The 22262-nt window shown below is 33.2% G+C and overlaps 1 protein-coding gene across 1 annotated transcript in view; it reads left to right on the top strand.

Moving 5' to 3' along the window:
• LOC127846265 (mucin-2-like) overlaps positions 1–22262 on the top strand; it is a 92891-nt gene that overhangs the window by 20294 nt on the left and 50335 nt on the right. The window contains exons 20-37 of the mRNA XM_052377436.1: positions 2982–3017; positions 5787–5873; positions 6539–6550; positions 6717–6794; positions 7046–7132; positions 7663–7743; positions 9778–9813; positions 15467–15553; positions 16081–16337; positions 16469–16646; positions 17047–17133; positions 18013–18099; positions 18627–18883; positions 19015–19192; positions 19593–19679; positions 21058–21144; positions 21672–21928; positions 22060–22237. Coding sequence (XP_052233396.1) covers positions 2982–3017; positions 5787–5873; positions 6539–6550; positions 6717–6794; positions 7046–7132; positions 7663–7743; positions 9778–9813; positions 15467–15553; positions 16081–16337; positions 16469–16646; positions 17047–17133; positions 18013–18099; positions 18627–18883; positions 19015–19192; positions 19593–19679; positions 21058–21144; positions 21672–21928; positions 22060–22237 — 2157 coding nt within the window. The remainder of the gene's footprint in view (positions 1–2981; positions 3018–5786; positions 5874–6538; positions 6551–6716; positions 6795–7045; positions 7133–7662; positions 7744–9777; positions 9814–15466; positions 15554–16080; positions 16338–16468; positions 16647–17046; positions 17134–18012; positions 18100–18626; positions 18884–19014; positions 19193–19592; positions 19680–21057; positions 21145–21671; positions 21929–22059; positions 22238–22262) is intronic.

The following is a 22262-nucleotide window of genomic DNA, read 5'->3' as shown; positions in this document are numbered from 1 at the left end:
ATGAGAACGGCAACTAAGAAAGGAGCAGCTATTCATCTAAATATGTCGTTGTCGATCTTGTAGCAAACGTGTTGATATTGAAGCGATAGTAGTAAAAATATAATGTATTCATGTTGTATAGAACCAAGAGAAAAATTTAAAAGGAACACTGTTCTAAGCCGATGAGGGGGTTTTTTGACATCGGAAAATAGGTTTTGGTTTCAATAGCGTAAACATCTTTTGAAAGACATCTGCAAAAATGACTTTCAAGTTGTTTTATATTATACTGAACTAATATTCAGTATATTTATAGTTAAGCCAACATTACCGAGTATGATGTTTCTTACGTCATTATTTGTCTATCGGTTTAGAGTTAACTTTACACATTTAAACAGCCAAATGCCAATACTGAAATTGCAGTGCGATAGGGCTTTGATACTTAATAAATACAGTATGTGTGATATTTTCTTTTTATAGAAATTTGCGCTATGAATGGAACCGTTGTTCAAACACTGACATCTAAGACTAACCCTGCAGTTAAGATAAGGGTTACAGAAGGAGAAGGCCCGAGTAGTTCAATTGAAGATACTCTTGATGGCCAAGCATGGATGTCGTCTCCAGAAACAGATAAAGTTACTTTCGAAATTACTCCCGAAAAGCCTCTTCTGTTGTCCGAAATCAGCATAACAACAACAAACTACGTAAAAGATGTTACGTTCAATCTTCGTGTGGAGGAGTTCCCCGACCCTCTTTCAGTGGTAGAATATTTTGTTTATATTCATTGGGCCACACATAACAACAATTTTACTTGTTTTGACCTTACTTTATCAAAATAATATTCAGACGCATTTACTTGACCACGCAATTACTAACGAATGAAAATAAACTTTATTTTACTTTGGTTATTACAACAGTTAAATGACTTTACAGGGCGTACAAAAGTCATTAGATTTTTTGCCAAATATTATACCCTAACTGTTTCCAAATTAACTGTCCATAAAAGAGGTCACGGTCTCGCAAATAAGCGTCTAAAAGTCTCATCTCTACTTTAATAAATATGTGTAGTTGCTGAGACGAATTATTGCAAAATGTGTTGTTCAATTTTACCTTGATATTGTGTTTGTTTTCACGGATTACTTTCAATTTATTACATTTTTGTGCAGACCCGAACAGTAGAATCTGAAGGAACACATACTATTTCCTTTACCGGTCAACCCGATTTAACGACGACATCAATAACTGTTACCATTACATATCGGTTCGGTGAATCGATAACAATCGAATACGTGACTGTCAACGCGTGTATACATCCTACGCAGCCAGGTAAAGTTCATTTGCCGTTTTGGTCTTAATATTTATTTTTAGAAGTTTACAATACTCTCTCATTCTCATAATATATTTTCCACGTCATGTCAACGACCGTTTTTCTTTTAGAACACAAAGTATGGGTACTCGCAAAACGCTCATTTGAAACTAAATTTTAGATGGGATTGTTTTCTTGAGCGCTTACTAAAAGTGGTTTGGGTCCTATCAAAAGCCTCAGCTATACGATTGACTATCTGTATTATTTTAGTTTGTACCATCTCGCATTGCTGTGTGTAAAATAAGTTAAGAATGGTGCTTCGCTAAAATAGTGAGAAGTTCGACTCAAAACCTGTTTAGCCATTTATGCCTAGCGTCTAGAAAAAAACCTAGGCAAACAGCGTAGACCCAGATAAGACGCCGCATGATGCTTGAAGGAATTTCTGTAAGAAATATTCTAATGGGAAATAAATTGATCCAATTTAGAGTGATGGGAGAATCCACTAGGCATAGATGGGTTAACCTAATTATCGATACGTGTATTCAAGTGCTACATACAGGTTACTTATACAGTGCTCCATCGAGAGTTTGTACAGCGTAGGGTGATGTTTTGTCAAAATGGCACTTATACATACATATAACATATTTTTTTTAATATAGACTGTGTTTATGATGTAATTCATATAGCATGTATTTTATGTAAACTCATTGTTTTTATTATTGAAAAACTAGTTTCGATGTGAAAATTTAATCAATGTGTTAAACTTTAAACAAATTTTGCTGGATATTTAAGTGATAAGATAAAAAAGCACGCACGGCACGGGTCGAAGGGGACTGTTTGGGAGCTTTGATAGGTATTTCACTGCACCCCTCTGTTACAGTTAGTTTCAGTATTTCTCGTAGCAGTGCATTAATGTGTAATTTTAACATTCACACATGGTTTGCATGATAATCAATCAATCCTTTAAACAAAAATAAAACTATACATAAAATTCATGAGTTAATTATGTTTAACGTATTGTATTGTTGTATTTTACATTATGTGTCATAGTTACTCCTAAAGGACATGTAAATCAGAGGCACAATTGAATGGACAAACACAGCCTTTTTTGGCAATACGAAATAATACTTTCAAGGGTTATTCTAAAACAGTATACTGAAGTCAAATGATCGTTAAACATATTGATCAGAGCCTGGAGAGAATGACAGATATATTTAAAGGAAATATGTTACGAGAACGATGTTTCGTAGATTTATTATGCGGTTTTATTTCGCCTAATGGCATTTGATTTAGGGAGATATTATTATTTATTTTAGTACGTTGTTTCGTAGATTGATAACGCAGTTTGATAAAGCCTAATGGCATGTAATTTAGAGCTATAGTATTAGTTTATTTTATTCGATATCGCGTTCATAGTTTATGACGGGTAATATAAAAAGGGCAAGTTTCTAATGAATTTAGTCAGTTCTGCTCACGTCGTCGAAACGTTTGTAAGAATAAGGAAATGTAAAAAGTTAAACATTGATTGTTGATATAACACTAGTGGTGTCTGTTAGTGCACCGAGACTGGCTATCTATAAAGTGTATTGTATCTTTAAACTATTTGATAAGATTCCTTTATATCACATAATATAGCATCATCATTTTCTTGGAACAATATTTTTGAATAATGATTCATTTTGTTGTATTATTTTCGCAGAAACCACAACAGTTACAGTTCCAACATCTACGTCAGGTACTTACTCAACTTAAATTGTTCCTAGGTAGTTTCATATTGAAAGGTTGACAATAATGCAGTTTGAAATCGTTGCAAAATGTTTTTTTCATTCTGATTAAGTCTTCGTTTTTTTAATACAATGGCTTTTAATAATCATTAAGACTCTTTTTATATACATTTATCGTGATTGAAGAAAGTATTAACAACTTGATCAAGGTGGATGGTTTTATGATGTTTTCGATGCTTAAACACCTTTACTCTGCATTCAGGATTTATTTCCCGTTGTTGTAATTTCATCATCGGGGTGTGGCAACGTTTTGTTTCTTTATAAAGTTGAATACTATCATCACGTCAAGTACATCTTTATAAACATAGAATCATTTTTTTCCTGTTAACTCGTGATTGTATCGATGTGAAATATGTAATAAATAGCCTTTGTTAATAGATTAATATTTATACCTCATCGGCATTTTATAGGGATGGACGTTCGATCGGAATCTAGATCATTGTAACTTTGGTTAAAATGAACACAATGTTTCGGCGCAATGACTCGAGCCAAAATTAAATTATTGTTATCAAAATTCAAACCACAATAATTGAGATCCTGATCTTGCATGCGCGTTCAATAGGATCAAAGTTACATTTTCTAAAAACTGAAAAACGCGCCTTTGTTAACTTATTTAAGAATGCATATATCCAGTGTAATTAATCATCTGTCATATCTGCATTATGTTGATTCATGAATGGCTGTGTAATTAGTCTGCTGTAAAGAGATCGAACAGGTTTGAGTTTAGAAAGAACCTTTCTTAAATTATCCTTGTTTATATTAAGGTAATTAAAACAGCGCCTACAAATATCCTACTCACATGTGCATTAGAAGTTACATGTTGAGTATAATTATAAACTTATACACGTGCATGAACATATGGGCCGTGCTCTGTGAAAATGGGGTTGAATTGATGTGCATAAAGTGTCTTCCCTGATTAGCCTCTGCAGTCCGCACAGGCTTATCAGAGACGTCACTTTCTTTTTTATGATATTTTTTCGTTTCAAGAAAATCGCTTCTTAGCAAAAATCCAGTTAAGGTTAAGGCGCAGAGTTTCGTCCCTGATTATCCTGTGCGGACTGCACTTTACTCACCTTCATTAAACCACCTTTTCAGAGAGCACGGACAAAATTTTAAGACGTGTTAACAAGGAGTGCCAGAATGTTGCAAATACTTTAATTTTTGAAAAGGAAGTTAATAAGTCATTTCATCAAAATAACGTATCGCGATCGGGAAGTATTAAAGAAGTAGCCAAGAAACTTGGATAAAAGTTATCAAAAATAGATGGTTTGTACTAACCCGTGTTTACTACAGTTAATTTTTATTTCAATGGATCCCTTATGGTGTTCTACCGGTTTTTCGTTAGGGTTGTGCAATTTAAGGCTTTTACGAAAGCTTATTATGTGTTACAAATTAGAACCATAAATACTTCTTTAACCTATGAGAAAAACATTCTCATTTTTCATTATCTTGATCCTTACTTAAGCTTTGGTTTACGTAATGACGTTATATCCAGATAAATATAAAAGTTATTTTTTCACCTGAAATTTTATTAGTCCCCTACCGGTTTCACCGGAGGGGACCTATGGTTTGTCTCTCCGTCCGTCACACTTTTCTGGATCCTGCGATAACTTTAAAAGTTCTTAATATTTTTTCATGAAACTTGAAACATAGATAGATGCACGTCATTTTATTTTGTTCCTACGTCAAAAATTCTGGTTGCTTTGGCAACAAATTGACTAGAAATACCGCTGAAAATGGATGTTTTTTTTGGATCCTGCGTTAACTTAAAAGTGCATCATATTTTTTCATGAAACTTGAAACATGGATAGATGGCAATATGGACATTTTGCACGTCATTTCATTTTGTTCCTACGTCAAAAATTCTGGTTGCTATGGCAACAAATAAAACAATCTGACAATGGTGGAATTTCTGACAATGGTGGAGCCGGAAGGGGACATATATTACTTGGGAATAGTCTTGTTTGCGGTGGGTCCAATTAAAACAAAACCGTTTTATGAAAATACCTGCAGAAGATGTTAGGCGGGCGGCTTACAGGAAAAAGTTGTATGTTTACTCATATAGTTTTTATCTAATCATCATTACTATTGATTGATGTAAACGAGGCCATCCAAGTAGACGATTGGTATGGCACGTTGGCACTCGTCTGTAATTTCAATAAAAATATCTTTGAGCTGGTGCCACGAATTACATTTCACAAACAACCGGTCCGTTTGTGACAACATCTTATGCTGCATCTGTTACGCCTACCGGTATCTTTGCAAAGATTTGCATGTCCTTGCATAAATCCTTTCGATATCTTCCTTACTCGCTTGAAGGTCCTTAAGATCACGTTAATGGTTAAACGTTTGATGGCGTGTACTAACCAGTATGTATAACCGTTAAAACGGTCCTTGATAAATCTTAGAAGGCTATTGTTTTGAATCAGGATTTCATATGTAAAAATAATTTGCAATATACTTTAGCGTTTGGATTTTAAATTATGAACACACATGAAAAATAAAAAACAAAATGACTGTATACAAATTTAACAATTTAAACGAGAACTTTAAACGGGCGTTTTTACTATTAGATGCCACTGTTTTGTAATACAAAATATATCTTGTAGCTCAATCTGCAACTGGCAAAACACAAACTACCGGTCCGTTGGTGTCAACGGCAACACCGCCTCAACTTTTCACCTTTGTGGTATATGTATAAAAATGAATATATCTTATAGCTGAATCCACAACTGGAACAACTCAAACTACCGGTCCGTCTGTGACAACTTCAACACCACCTACGACATTATCTGTTACAACATCAGGTATGTTTATCAACATTGTGTAGGTTTTTTCTATAAAGCTTGTCGATTAACTAACTAAACGTTTGGGCGTCATTAAACTTACGCTGAAATGAACAAAGTTGGAGTTTGTTTACGATACAGTATAATCTTTACCTAAGAGTTTTCGTTTGCAATCTGTTTCTCCGTTGAGATCGTCCAATGTAAAAAAGCCATGTACTAAATCTGTATTACGTTATTTAGATGATAAAAAATTAAATAGTATGTGTGAAAAAATCATCTTAATTCATCAAGCTTAAAGTAAGCTTGTGTCCATGTTATGAAGTCATTTTTTTCAATAAAATTATAGTGTTTCTTCATATATTATTGATTATACAAGCGATTGAAAACGGGAAGTATTTCAAGAACGCGTACAATGGAAGTCGGGAATGCGATGCCTAGGAAAAAATTGATGTCATGGGCAATAAAACATAGACACCCTATTTAAAGATCTGGATTGCGATTTTAATGGTGTCTGTTGTTGAAAGTAACCTGACTGTTTTTCATGTGTATAACTTGTATCATCAGCGCACAAATAAAACTTTCGACTCTAATGAAACGAGTCTACTAGATTTTCACGTAAATATTTTCAAGCCTGAAAGTAACCGTTGTTATATGACCTGTTAATGTATTTTTTTTAACGTTTTCAGGTCCAGGTAGAGGTAAGTCGATGCAAATATTTTGTTTCATACCATTTCGTAATTCTAAATTGAAACTGTTTTTCCTTCTTTGAATGTGAATACAGTGGAATATCGTATTTACAACTTATGATATTTAAATCTGATATATAACACAAACGGATATTCTTCTATGTTGTATGTCTTACAGTAACAACCACAACTGCTGTTGTATCGCCATTCTCGACAACAGTGTCGCAACCATCGCCGCCAACAGTCAGCATTTCGGGTATAAGTTTATGCACCCTTAAGTACTTTTCTAATTGATAAATGTAACTTTTATTGTTTTCAAATTGAATCGATGACAAATAATGTTATTGTTTACAAACATTATCTTGTCGGAAAGGCAATTTAGTTAATATTTAAAAAAAACTTTCCAAATATCTTATTCTAGATGGGTAGGTGATGTTCGTATTTTCCCGTTCGAGTTTTTAGTGCGCAAATTTAAGAAAGCCCCTTACATATATATATATCTTGTAGCTGGTTCCACAACAGGCATACCACCAACTACCGGTCCTTCTGCGACAACGGCAACACCGCCGACGACTGCATCTATTACAATAGCTGGTATGTTTGTAAACGTTTTCGTGGCTCGTTTTATGAGGCAAAACTTTGCTGTCTCAAAAAGCTAGAGAAACTATGTTTCCTTTTGAAGATTTGTGTTTTATTTTAGACATTGAATAATTTGTCTTGATAATAATATAACTTTGTATTTACAAATAAATAAAACAAATGCAAATATTGTTCTGAAACGTTATACCAAAATAAATTATATCCAGATCTTGTATATGAGTTGATTATGATCAAAGGCACATTTACAAAAAACACCATAGAAGCGAATCCATTTAATTACAAAATAATGAATGTATAAATTTTTAATACGCATCATTTATATCTATCTTGTATTGATACCTAACTGACATGCAACGCGTTTAAGTCGTATACATGTACCAGTTATCATGTTCTAGATGTTGCTTGAAAATTCGATTTAACAATACATATCGCAGATTATTAAATATTTGTTAAGAGATTCACAACATGCTAAGACGCACTTAAAATAAATGGTTATATAGATTTTTGAAACCATATTGTTTTAGCTGTCGAGACAACATCAGCAGTTGTAACTACACAACCATCGGTCTCCTCGACAGAAGCTACACCATCAACTACACAGCCAGGTAAATAATGTTAAAGTTTATCTGATGTTGTTATATAGGTGAACACAGGATTTCTTAACGCACAAATGCTAGAGAAAATATTTGTTCTTTGTACACCTTGATTTTATTAGGCATATTGTCAAAATATCCCGGTAATAATGTATCGTTGAATTTGCTTTACTAGTTACTTTGTATCCATATTTAATAATGTTTCAAGCATTCAAATAAATACTAATTTGCGACGATAAAATTAATATATGCATTCATATATGGACTTTGAAGGTAATACATGTATATGATACGAATTCAGTATTTGCAACAGAAAACCTGTTTAGTATTTGTTAAAAAAGTAATATAATAAGTTGCAAACAAGTAAAATAATGAATTAAATTAGCGGCAAGCAATCATAGAGACAGGACGTTCGACTTTGGCCGATATATATGCTAATTCGTAAGCATGTACACCGATGTGGTTTTTTTTTTAAATAACGTTTAAAACAAGATAACCTAATAAATCTATTACATCGGAAGACTTCAGTGTAAAGGTTGTTTAGGGCCTTGAACACCTGTCGTTACTATGAGAACGGCAACTAAGAAAGGAGCAGCTATTCATCTAAATATGTCGTTGTCGATCTTGCAGCAAACTTGTTGATATTGAAGCGATAGTAGTAAAAATATAATGTATTCATGTTGTATAGAACCAAGAGAAAAATTTAAAAGGAACACTGTTCTAAGCCGATGAGGGGGTTTTTTGACATCGGAAAATAGGTTTTGGTTTCAATAGCGTAAACATCTTTTGATAGACATCTGCAAAAATGACTTTCAAGTTGTTTTATATTATACTGAACTAATATTCAGTATATTTATAGTTAAGCCAACATTACTGAGTATGATGTTTCTTACGTCATTATTTGTCTATCGGTTTAGAGTTAACTTTACACATTTAAACAGCCAAGTGCCAATACTGAAATTGCAGTGCGATAGGGCTTTGATACTTAATAAATATAGTATGTGTGATATTTTCTTTTTATAGAAATTTGCTTTTTATAAATTATTTGCATTGTTTTTATTATTGAAAAACTAGTTTCGATGTGAAAATTTAATCAATGTGTTAAACTTTAAACAAATTTTGCTGGATATTTAAGTGATAAGATAAAAAAGCACGCACGGCACGGGTCGAAGGGGACTGTTTGGGAGCTTTGATAGGTATTTCACTGCACCCCTCTGTTAACAGTTAGTTTCAGTATTTCTCGTAGCAGTGCATTAATGTGTAATTTTAACATTCCCACATGGTTTGCATGATAATCAATCAATCCTTTAAACAAAAATAAAACTATACATACAATTCATGAGTTAATTATGTTTAACGTATTGTATTGTTGTATTTTACAGTATGTGTCATAGTTACTCCTAAAGGACATGTAAATCAGAGGCACAATTGAATGGACAAACACAGCCTTTTTTGGCAATACGAAATAATACTTTCAAGGGTTATTCTAAAACAGTATACTGAAGTCAAATGATCGTTAAACATATTGATCAGAGCCTGGAGAGAAAGACAGATATATTTAAAGGAAATATGTTACGAGAACGATGTTTCGTAGATTTATTATGCGGTTTTATTTCGCCTAATGGCATTTGATTCAGGGAGATATTATTATAATTTATTTTAGTACGTTGTTTCGTAGATTGATAACGCAGTTTGATTTAGCCTAATGGCATGTAATTTAGAGCTATAGTATTAGTTTATTTTATTCGATATCGCGTTCATAGTTTAAGACGGGTAATATAAAAAGGGCAAGTTTCTAATGAATTTAGTCAGTTCTGCTCACGTCGTCGAAACGTTTGTAAGAATAAGGAAATGTAAAAAGTTAAACATTCATTGTTGATATAACACTAGTGGTGATTGTTAGTGCACCGAGACTGGCTATCTATAAAGTGTATTGTATCTTTAAACTATTTGATAAGATTCCTTTATATCACATAATATAGCATCATCATTTTCTTGGAACAATATTTTTGAATAATGATTCATTTTGTTGTATTATTTTCGCAGAAACCACAACAGTTACAGTTCCAACATCTACGTCAGGTACTTACTCAACTTAAATTGTTCTGAGGTAGTTTCATATTGAAAGGTTGACAATAATGCAGTTTGAAATCGTTGCAAAATGTTTTTTCCTTGTGATTAAGTCTTCGTTGTTTTTAATATAATGGTTTTTTAATAATCATTTATACTCTTTTTATTTACATTTATCGTGATTGAAGAATGTATGAACAACTTGATCAAGATGGATGCTTTTATGATGTTAACGATGCTCAAACACCATTACTCTGCATTCAAGAGTTATATCTCGTTGTTGTATTTTCATCATCGGGGTGTGACAACGTTTGGTTGCTTTATATAGTTGAAGAGTATCATCACGTCCGGTACATCTTTATGAACATAGAATCCTTTTTTTGCTGTTAACTCGCGATTGTATCGATGTGAAATATGAAATAAATATCCTTTGTTAGTAGATATCTTATATTTATAACTCATCGGCATTTTATAGGGATGGAGGTTCGGTCGGAATCTAGGTCATTGTAACTTTGGTTAAAATGAACAAAATGTTTCTGCGCACTGACTCCAGCCAAAATTAAACTATTGTTATCAAAATTCAAACCACAATAATTGAGATCCTGATCTTGCATGCGCGTTCAATAGGATCAAAGTTACATTTACTAAAAACTGAAAAACGCGCCTATTTTTTGCTATTAACTGCTCGCGGTTGTATCGATTTAAAATATGTATTAAATAGCCTTTGTTAATACATTAATAATTATACCTCATCGGCATTTCTTAGGGACGGAAGTTCGATCGGGATCTGGGCAGGGTCATTGTCACTTTGGTTAAAATGAACAAAATGTTTCTGCGAAATGACTCGAGCCAAAATGAAACTATTGAAATCAATATTCGAACCAAAATAATTTATATCCTGATCTCGCATACGCTTAATAGGATAAAAGTCACATTAACTAAAAACTGAAAAACGCGACTCCGTTTACTCTTTTAAGAATGCATATATCCAGTGTAATTAAGCATTTGTTATATCTGCATTATATTGATTCATGAATGGCTGTGTAATGAGTCTGCTGTAAAGAGATCGAACAGGTTTGAGTCTAGAAAGAAGGCTTATCAGAGACGTCACTTTCTCTTTTATGATATTTTTTCGTTTCAAGAAAATCACTTCTTAGCAAAAATCCTGTTAAGGCGGATAGTTTCGTCCCTGATCATCCTGTGCGAACTGCACTTTACTCACCTGCATTAAACAACCTTTTCACAGAGCACAGCTAAATTATAAGGCGTGTTAACAAGGAGTGCCAAAATGTTGTTAATACTTTAAAATTTGCAAAGGAAATTAATAAGTCATTTCATTGAAAATAACGTATCGCGATCGGGAGGTCTTAAAAATGTAGCAAAGAAAGTTGTATAAAGGTTATCAAAAAATAATGGTTTGTACTTACCCGTGTTTACTATATTTAAAAATGTTTTCAACGGAACACTTCTCTAAGGTGTTCTTTCTGTTTTTCCGTACAGGTTGTGCAATTTAAGGCTTTTACGAAAGCTTATTATATGTTTCAAATACTAACCATAAATACTTTTTTTAACATATAAGAAAACATTCTCATTTTTCATTATCTTGCTCATAACTTAAGCTTTGGATCACGTAATGACGTTATATTCACACAAATATAAATGTTATTTTACCCTTAAATTTACGGTAGGCCGAATAAAAACAAAACCGTTTTATGAGAACACGTGCAGCAGATGCAAGGCGGGTGGCGTACAAGAAAGAATTTGTTTTTTTTTTCGAATAGTTTTTATCTTGATATCATAAATATTGATAATATTAAAGTAACGCTGAATTTATGAAAGTTAGATGGGGTCTACAAACAAGGGTAGTCTATACATAAGGACGATCGTTTTTAATATGTTTCTCCGTTTGAATGGTCGAACTTGTATGAATGATACTAAAGCTTCATTTTTTGTTAAAGAAAACATCATCCCCCGCAATATCTCAATGTTAATTTTAGTTTGTGCCCATGTTATAACGTGATATTAATTGTGTAACACAATTATCTGATAAAATTATATGCAATTAATTAAACGATCAACAGACAAACGAGATGTATTAAGAGAATGCGTTTCACGGCAGTAAGGCAAACGGCGTATAGGACATCTTTTTTAGTTTAGCACGCCTTGTGTATTAATCTATAAATTATAATGATCGATACATGTTAAAAAGATCTATAAACGGGTGTTTTGACGAAAAGGTGACACACTTCTGCAATACACATTTGAAATGACTTTAAATATTACAAACCTGGCTGACACTGAACGCACTTTTGTTAAGTTGAAGCCGCGTGATCAGATTCTTTTCAGATATAAAAATTCGGCCCGGCTATCTGATCACGCGGCTTCAACTTAACAAAAGTGCGTTCACATTTAATTTTAGCCAACGGTGATCAAAAAATATTACCACACCTCAACGAAAGAATCGAACATAATTATAATGACACGTAGCACACAACTTGAATACACACATATCGATTGAAACTAAAATTATATCGGTCCGCTTAGCCGGGTCGATTTTTCATATCAGAAGGAATCGGATCACGCGACTGCAACTGTACAAAACTGCGTCCACATTCAGTCTTAACCAAAGGTAATCAATAAAACTAGGCCGCAACTCACACAAGAATTTAACATAAGTATGATGACACTTAGCACACACTTTGGATAGTACACATATCTATTGAAACCGAAACTCTTCTAAACATTAGAAAGATTCATCTATTTTAGCTTTAAAGGGATCTTTTCACGCTTTGGTAAATTGACAAAATTGAAAAAAGTTGTTTCAGATTCGTAAGTTTTCGTTTTAGTTATGATATTTGGGAGGAAACAGTAATACTGAACATTAACCATGCTCTAATATAGCCATTATATGCATCCTTTGACGATTTTAAAACCTTAAAATTATAAAGCGTTGCAACGCGAAACGATTGAATAATTTGGAGAGTTCTGTTTTTGTCGTTAAATTTTGTGAAACTACGAAGATTGCTTATATAAGGTATTAAATACGTCAAGAATGTGTACTCGGCGGAATAGCTCAGTAGGCTAAAGCGTTTTTACTTCAGGACTCTGGCAGGACTCCAGGGGTCACTGGTTCGAAACCTGCTCCGGGCAATGTTCTTTTCCTTTTTTTATTTTTTTTCTTGATTTTTTACTGGAGCTTTTACGATCCAATGTTTACATTTATCAATATAAAGCATTTAATGAATAAGTTAAAAAAATGCCAAAATCTGTGAAAAGGCCCCTTTAACAGGATGAATAAAACAGCAAAAAGTATTGTAAAAGACACACTTACCTCAATTACAACTTTAATCCGGCGCTTACAATAATAAAATAACAAATATGTGTAATTCTGTTTTATGTTTTTCCAATCGTTTAACTTTATTAATATTCATTTTAATTTACACTTTTTTAAACGAGTGTATCAAATGCTTACCACTGTCACCAAAACACGTTTAAAAAAATCGAATGTCGAAGCAATTACAATAATTATATTTCTATCGACGCTCCCTTTCATGCATGACAAACAAACTCCGAAATACGTTTCGGATTCGTTCGATGCTTAAAAATATTTAATTGTTTAATAAAAACCCTCCACGGGCCGTTATGTCGGCAGCGGGCCGATTATAGACGTCCGGTCGAGCTCTGCCGTGTATAACTGTCTTAATATCAATACATATTTAAAATTTAAAACCATGTTGTTTTAGCTGTACAGACAACTACAGCTGTTATGACAACACAACCATCTGTTTTCTCGACAGGCACTACACAACAACCATCAACTACAAAGCCAGGTGTGAAATATTAAAAGTCGTTATGGTTTTGAAAGGAGATAAAAGCTTTCTACTTTTACAAAAAAATCTTGCAGAATGTTGGGATTCCTTTGGTATAATTTTTTTTAACCCATTTATGTCTAGTGGACTCTCCCACCCTTCTAAATTGGATCAATTTATTTCCAAAAGTAGGGGTGTTTGGTATACGTATTTCTATATTTAGAATATTTCTTACAGAAATTTCGTTAAGCAAACAGCGCAGACCCAGATGAGGCGCCGCATCATGCGGCGTCTCATCTGGGTCTACGCTGTTTGCAATGTCCTTTTTTCAGGACGCTAGGCATAAATGGGTTAATTATATATGTTCTATATTTAGTTCCGATTACAATTTAGCGTCGAAATTCATGTGCGTGAACATTTTTCGTTTATATTAAATATCGATTCAAGCCTTACAAATAAAAACGCTAGAATAAATCGAGTTCATCTACATTAAAGTAATTGAATAGTTATGTATTCATATGTCAAATTTGTAGATTCTGAATGGCTAAACTACTATAAAAGTATTTGATACTGAATAATTCTGTTAAGTTTTAATTTTTAAGTAATAGTGGTATCAGTTACAAATGAGTACTACTGATTTATAAATAAAGTGCGGTTCTTTGAAATACCATTTACAATAAAATCACCTAATGAATCTATTACATTAGAGAACTAGAGAACATGTGCGTAAATTGTTGTTTAGGGCCTGTAACAAGCGTATTTGCTTTGATTACTACAACAAAAAAAGTAGCAAGTGTTCATTTAAATACGACGAGTTCGATTTTACACCATACGTATCACAGAATATTGAAGCAACATTAAGTTAAAAAGTAATTAACAGTATAATGGAAACAGATGACAAGTAAATAAGACACCATAGTCTAAAACAAAGTATTGACTTCATATACATCTATACACGTTTGAAAATCCGTGTGTTTGATATTATAACGCAATTATATTTAATGTGCAATATACCATTTATAAAAAGACTGTCATATTTACCGTTTTCTTCTGACGGCTATACATACTTCACGTGAAACAACAAAAATGATAATACACTGATGTCTGTAATTAGTTCCAGAACATTTATAAAAGCAAACGTGTGAAATGGAAAAATAATAGTCCGCGGTATATTTAAAAAATGTGACAGAAAATATACCGCATGTTGTGACGATGATACGAATCGCGCTCTCAGAAAACGGGGTTAAATGCATGTCCGTTAAGTTTATACGAGCGTAAACATAAGTTCATATACATCTATACACGTTTGACTGTCGGTTTGTTTTATATTATAACGCAATAATATTTAAAATGCAATATATTACTTATAGAAATCCCGATAATTGGATTGAATCTACGAACATGTGTAATTTATTCCTAAGGACAATCGTTTTTAATCTGTTTCTCCATTGGAATGGTCGAAAATGTATGCATGATACTGAAGCTTCATTTTTTGTTTTAAATTATGGACATGTATTATTAGTCAAACATCAAAGAAAAACATTATCACCCAATATCTCAATGTTAATTTTAGCCTGTGCCCATGTTAAACGTGATATTAATTGTGTAACACAATTATCTGATAAAATATATGCAATTAATTAAACGATCAATAGAGAAACGAGATGTATAAAGAGAACACGTTCCACGGCAGTAAGGCGAACGGTGTATAGGACAACTTTTTTTAGTTTAGCACGCCTTGTGTTTTAACCTAAAATTAATAAAGGTCGAAACATGCATAATCGATCTATAAACGGGCGTTTTGACGAAAAGGTGGCACACTCTGTAATATATATTTGAAATAATACATCTTGTAGCTGGAACCACGACTGGCACGCAACAAACTACCGGTCCGTCTGTGACGACGGCAACACCGCCCACGACTACATCTGTTACACCATCTGGTAAGTTTGCATACATAATTTAGAGCTTAATTCGCATCATTCTTTCAGTTCGCTACATACGCTCTTGAATATTCTTTATATTACGCTGACTTGATAAAATTGGGATTATGTGTCCGACCGAGTGTAAATTGAAGTTCTAATGTCTCTAAATGAATCTCATAGTATGATCGTTTTTAGTTTTTCCGTTAAGCTTGTCCAATGTGTGTCATGTATTATATGATTTAAATTGATAACAAAACTGAGAAGTTAATATCCTTCTCTCGAGCATGACTTTTGCAATTGTAATATACGTTGTATTTAACACTCGCTGTGATAAGGTATCGGTGGGGGTATCAAGTTCACTATCAGTTTTTTTAATATATACAACATGTTTCATGCTTTGCAAGTTACGCGTCATAAATGGTTGTTTTTGATATATACGATGAATATATTAAGTTTTCTTGCGATTGCTTAGTCTTAAATTATAGACATGGACTAAATATCCATCTGCACGCTTTTAAACATACATTTACGATTGAAATTGATAGAAAATTGCGTGATGGGCGGACCAGAACAAGACGTTGCACCAAGTTTCACAACCATTGACGTAAACGGCGAAACCGTTGAAGGGTTCGATCCGTTTAACCGGGCCGGAGGAATTACACAACTTACACCTGATCAAACAGACATGGCTGTAGTCAAGATTAACATTATACCAATAGAATTGAACGAGTTACATATTAAACCATATGACGCAGTTGTATCCGTCAACATTACATACGACGATAACACGATTCAAACTGAGGTATGTACATACTTTTACAATAACCTATATATTGATATTAAATGGACATCTTTTTACAAGCGCAAATCACATTAAATGTAGATCATGGTACTGTTTAAAACTTATCTCTCTTTGTCATACAATTGTATCAGACGCAACCGGAAATGAAACAGGACACTGCTGTTGTGAGTCATCCAAGGAATGGCAAGAAGGTAGTAACTATTACGGTCACAATAAAGAAGTCTCCAGACGCCCAAGTAATCAGATTGGGTCCGATCACCGCTCTGTTATGCGGCGAGCAATTAACAACAGCAAGCACCACAACGCCCTGTAAGTTGTATCGTATAGGCGTATACATTATCTTCAAAGTGAATACTCCATTATCAATTCATACATAAATAACAAGTTGTTATACTATTTAATAAACAACATTTGTAAAATTATTTAAGGATTGATTTCATGTTTAATATTTAAGAACGCTGTTTGTATTCTTAAATATGAATCTTAATGCACTTTGTACTTTGTAAAACAGATTATATATTGGTGTAAAATAGTTTGTTTGCAAGTTTAATGTATGTACTGGATGTCATGTTGAACATGTTATTGAAAAGTTTGATTTTACATTACATATCTATTCGCTGATAACAGTATTTGTTGACGCGATTCACAGCATGCTGCGACGTCCATGACATAAATAGTTATATCGTTCTTTAAAACCATATTGTTTTAGCTGTACACACAACTTCAGCTGTTATGACAACACAACCATTAGTTTCCTCGACAGCAACTACACCATCGCCATCAACTACAAAGCCAGGTAAATAATATTTAAAGTCGTTTTGATGTTGTGGTGTTGATACAACCTTTCTTCTTTAACAAATAAATGTTGGGGAATGTTGGGATTTTTTTTGTATAAGTATTTTTTAAATAATATACATTCTATAATTGGTCCCGATTACAAGTTCGCGTCGAAATTCCTGTGTATACATTTTTCGTTTATATTAAATATCTATTCAAGCCTTAAATTAAAAATACTAGAATAAATCTAATGTATCTACATTAAAGTCATTGAATAGTTATGTATTCATATATCAACTTTGTAGATTCTGAATGGCTAAACTACCATTAAAGTACATCTATACACGTTTGACTGTCGGTTTGTTTTATATTACAACGCAATAATATTTAAAATGCAATATATTACTTATAGAAATCCCGATAATTGGATTGAATCTACGAACATGTGTAATTTATTCCTAAGGACGATCGTTTTTAATCTGTTTCTCCATTGGAATGGTCGAAAATGTATGCATGATACTGAAGCTTCATTTTTTGTTTTAAATTATGGACATGTATTATTAGTTAAACATCAAAGAAAAACATCATCACCCAATATCTCAATGTTAATTTTAGCCTGTGCCCATGTTAAACGTGATATTAATTGTGTAACACAATTATCTGATAAAATATATGCAATTAATTAAACGATCAATAGAGAAACGAGATGTATAAAGAGAACACGTTCCACGGCAGTAAGGCGAACGGTGTATAGGACAACTGTTTTAGTTTAGCACGCCTTGTGTTTTAACCTAAAATTAATAAAGGTCGAAACATGCATAATCGATCTATAAACGGGCGTTTTGACGAAAAGGTGGCACACTTCTGTAATATATATTTGAAATAATACATCTTGTAGCTGGAACCACGACTGGCACGCAACAAACTACCGGTCCGTCTGTGACGACGGCAACACCGCCCACGACTACATCTGTTACACCATCTGGTAAGTTTGCATACATAATTTAGAGCTTAATTCGCATCATTCTTTCAGTTCGCTACATACGCTCTTGAATATTCTTTATATTACGCTGACTTGATAAAATTGGGATTATGTGTCCGACCGAGTGTAAATTGAAGTTCTAATGTCTTTAAATGAATCTCTTAGTATGATCGTTTTTAGTTTTTCCGTTAAGCTTGTCCAATGTGTGTCATGTATTATATGATTTAAATTGATAACAAAACTGAGAAGTTAATATCCTTCTCTCGAGCATGACTTTTGCAATTGTAATATACGTTGTATTTAACACTCGCTGTGATAAGGTATCGGTGGGGGTATCAAGTTCACTATCAGTTTTTTTAATATATACAACATGTTTCATGCTTTTCAAGTTACGCGTCATAAATGGTTGTTTTTGATATATACGATGAATATATTAAGTTTTCTTGCGATTACTTAGTCTTAAATTATAGACATGGACTAAATATCCATCTGCACGCTTTTAAACATACATTTACGATTGAAATTGATAGAAAATTGCGTGATGGGCGGACCAGAACAAGACGTTGCACCAAGTTTCACAACCATTGACGTAAACGGCGAAACCGTTGAAGGGTTCGATCCGTTTAACCGGGCCGGAGGAATTACACAACTTACACCTGATCAAACAGACATGGCTGTAGTCAAGATTAACATTATACCAATAGAATTGAACGAGTTACATATTAAACCATATGACGAAGTTGTATCCGTCAACATTACATACGACGATAACACGATTCAAACTGAGGTATGTACATACTTTTACAATAACCTATATATTGATATTAAATGGACATCTTTTTACAAGCGCAAATCACAGTAAATGTAGATCATGGTACTGTTTAAAACTTATCTCTCTTTGTCATACAATTGTATCAGACGCAACCGGAAATGAAACAGGACACTGCTGTTGTGAGTCATCCAAGGAATGGCAAGAAGGTAGTAACTATTACGGTCACACTAAAGAAGTCTCCAGACGCCCAAGTAATCAGATTGGGTCCGATCACCGCTCTGTTATGCGGCGAGCAATTAACAACAGCAAGCACCACAACGCCCTGTAAGTTTTATCGTATAGGCGTATACATTATCATCAAAGTGAATACTCCATTATCAATTCATACATAAATAACAAGTTGTTATACTATTTAATAAACATTATTTGTAAAATTATTTAAGGATTGATTTAATGTTTAATATTTAAGAACGCTGTTTGTATTCTTAAATATGAATCTTAATGCACTTTGTACTTTGTAAAACAGATTATATATTGGTGTAAAATAGTTTGTTTGCAAGTTTAATGTATGTACTAGATGTCATGTTGAACATGTTATTGAAAAGTTTGATTTTACATTACATATCTATTCGCTGATAACAGTATTTGTTGACGCGATTCACAGCATGCTGCGACGTCCATGACATAAATAGTTATATCGTTCTTTAAAACCATATTGTTTTAGCTGTACACACAACTTCAGCTGTTATGACAACACAACCATTAGTTTCCTCGACAGCAACTACACCATCGCCATCAACTACAAAGCCAGGTAAATAATATTTAAAGTCGTTTTGATGTTGTGATGTTGATACAACCTTTCTTCTTTAACAAATAAATGTTGGGGAATGTTGGGATTTTTTTGTGTAAATATTTTTTTAAATAATATACATTCTATAATTGGTCCCGATTACAAGTTCGCGTCGAAATTCCTGTGTATACATTTTTCGTTTATATTAAATATCTATTCAAGCCTTAAAATAAAAAATGCTAGAATAAATATAATGTATCTACATTAAAGTCATTGAATAGTTATGTATTCATATATCAACTTTGTAGATTCTGAATGGCTAAACTACCATTAAAGTATTTGAGAGTGAATACTTTTGTAGAAGTATTTGTTAAGCAATAGTGGTATCAGTTACACATGAGTAATACTTATTTATAAAATAAACAGCCAGTTTGCATGGGTTTAAAGTCATGGCTTCTATCTATTTATATGCGGATTGCTTAGTACAAATAAAGAAGTGCAGTTCTTTGAAATACCATTTAAAGTAAAATCACCTAATTAATCTATTACATTAGAAGACCTTGGCGTAAATGGTTGTTTAGGGCCTGTAACAACCGTAGTTGCTATGATTACTACAACTCAAAAAGAAGCAGGTGTTCATTTAAATACGACGAGTTCGATCTTACATCATACTTATCACAAAATGTTAAAGCAACAGTAAGTTGAATAGTAGGTATATCAGTATAATGGAAACAGATGACAAGTAAATAAGACACCATAGCCTAAATCAAATTATTGACTTTAAAAAAAAACGCAAACAATGTTTCGTTTATACGAGCGTAAACATAAGTTCATATACATCTATACACGTTTGACTGTCGGTTTGTTTTATATTATAACGCAATAATATTTAAAATGCAATATATTACTTATAGACATCCGGATAATTGGATTGAATCTACGAACATGTGTAATTTATTCCTAAGGACAATCGTTTTTAATCTGTTTCTCCATTGGAGTTGTCGAAAATGTATGCATGATACTGAAGCTTTATTTTTGTTTTAAATTATGGACATGTATTATTAGTCAAACATCAAAGAAAAACATCATCACCCAATATCTCAATGTTAATTTTAGCCTGTGCCCATGTTAAACGTGATATTAATTGTGTAACACAATTATCTGATAAAATATATGCAATTAATTAAACGATCAATAGAGAAACAAGATGTATGAAGAGAACACGTTCCACGGCAGTAAGGCGAACGGTATATAGGACAACTTTTTTAGTTTAGCACGCCTTGTGTTTTAACCTAAAATTAATAAAGGTCGAAACATGCATAATCGATCTATAAACGGGCGTTTTGACGAAAAGGTGGCACACTTCTGTAATATATATTTGAAATAATACATCTTGTAGCTGGAACCACGACTGGCACGCAACAAACTACCGGTCCGTCTGTGACGACGGCAACACCGCCCACGACTACATCTGTTACACCATCTGGTAAGTTTGCATACATAATTTAGAGCTTAATTCGCATCATTCTTTCAGTTCGCTACATACGCTCTTGAATATTCTTTATATTACGCTGACTTGATAAAATTGGGATTATGTGTCCGACCGAGTGTAAATTGAAGTTCTAATGTCTCTAAATGAATCTCTTAGTATGATCGTTTTTAGTTTTTCCGTTAAGCTTGTCCAATGTGTGTCATGTATTATATGATTTAAATTGATAACAAAACTGAGAAGTTAATATCCTTCTCTCGAGCATGACTTTTGCAATTGTAATATACGTTGTATTTAACACTCGCTGTGATAAGGTATCGGTGGGGGTATCAAGTTCACTATCAGTTTTTTTAATATATACAACATGTTTCATGCTTTGCAAGTTACGCGTCATAAATGGTTGTTTTTTATATATACGATGAATATATTAAGTTTTCTTGCGATTACTTAGTCTTAAATTATAGACATGGACTAAATATCCATCTGCACGCTTTTAAACATACATTTACGATTGAAATTGATAGAAAATTGCGTGATGGGCGGACCAGAACAAGACGTTGCACCAAGTTTCACAACCATTGACGTAAACGGCGAAACCGTTGAAGGGTTCGATCCGTTTAACCGGGCCGGAGGAATTACACAACTTACACCTGATCAAACAGACATGGCTGTAGTCAAGATTAACATTATACCAATAGAATTGAACGAGTTACATATGAAACCATATGACGCAGTTGTATCCGTCAACATTACATACGACGATAACACGATTCAAACTGAGGTATGTACATACTTTTACAATAACCTATATATTGATATTAAATGGACATCTTTTTACAAGCGCAAATCACAGTAAATGTAGATCATGGTACTGTTTAAAACTTATCTCTCTTTGTCATACAATTGTATCAGACGCAACCGGAAATGAAACAGGACACTGCTGTTGTGAGTCATCCAAGGAATGGCAAGAAGGTAGTAACTATTACGGTCACAATAAAGAAGTCTCCAGACGCCCAAGTAATCAGATTGGGTCCGATCACCGCTCTGTTATGCGGCGAGCAATTAACAACAGCAAGCACCACAACGCCCTGTAAGTTTTATCGTATAGGCGTATA

Source organism: Dreissena polymorpha, chromosome 9, assembly GCF_020536995.1.
Source record: "Dreissena polymorpha isolate Duluth1 chromosome 9, UMN_Dpol_1.0, whole genome shotgun sequence".
In the NCBI taxonomy this organism is placed as follows: Eukaryota; Metazoa; Mollusca; class Bivalvia; order Myida; family Dreissenidae; genus Dreissena; species Dreissena polymorpha.
Note: the sequence above shows the minus strand (reverse complement) of the source record. Positions and strands in the feature narration are given on the sequence as shown.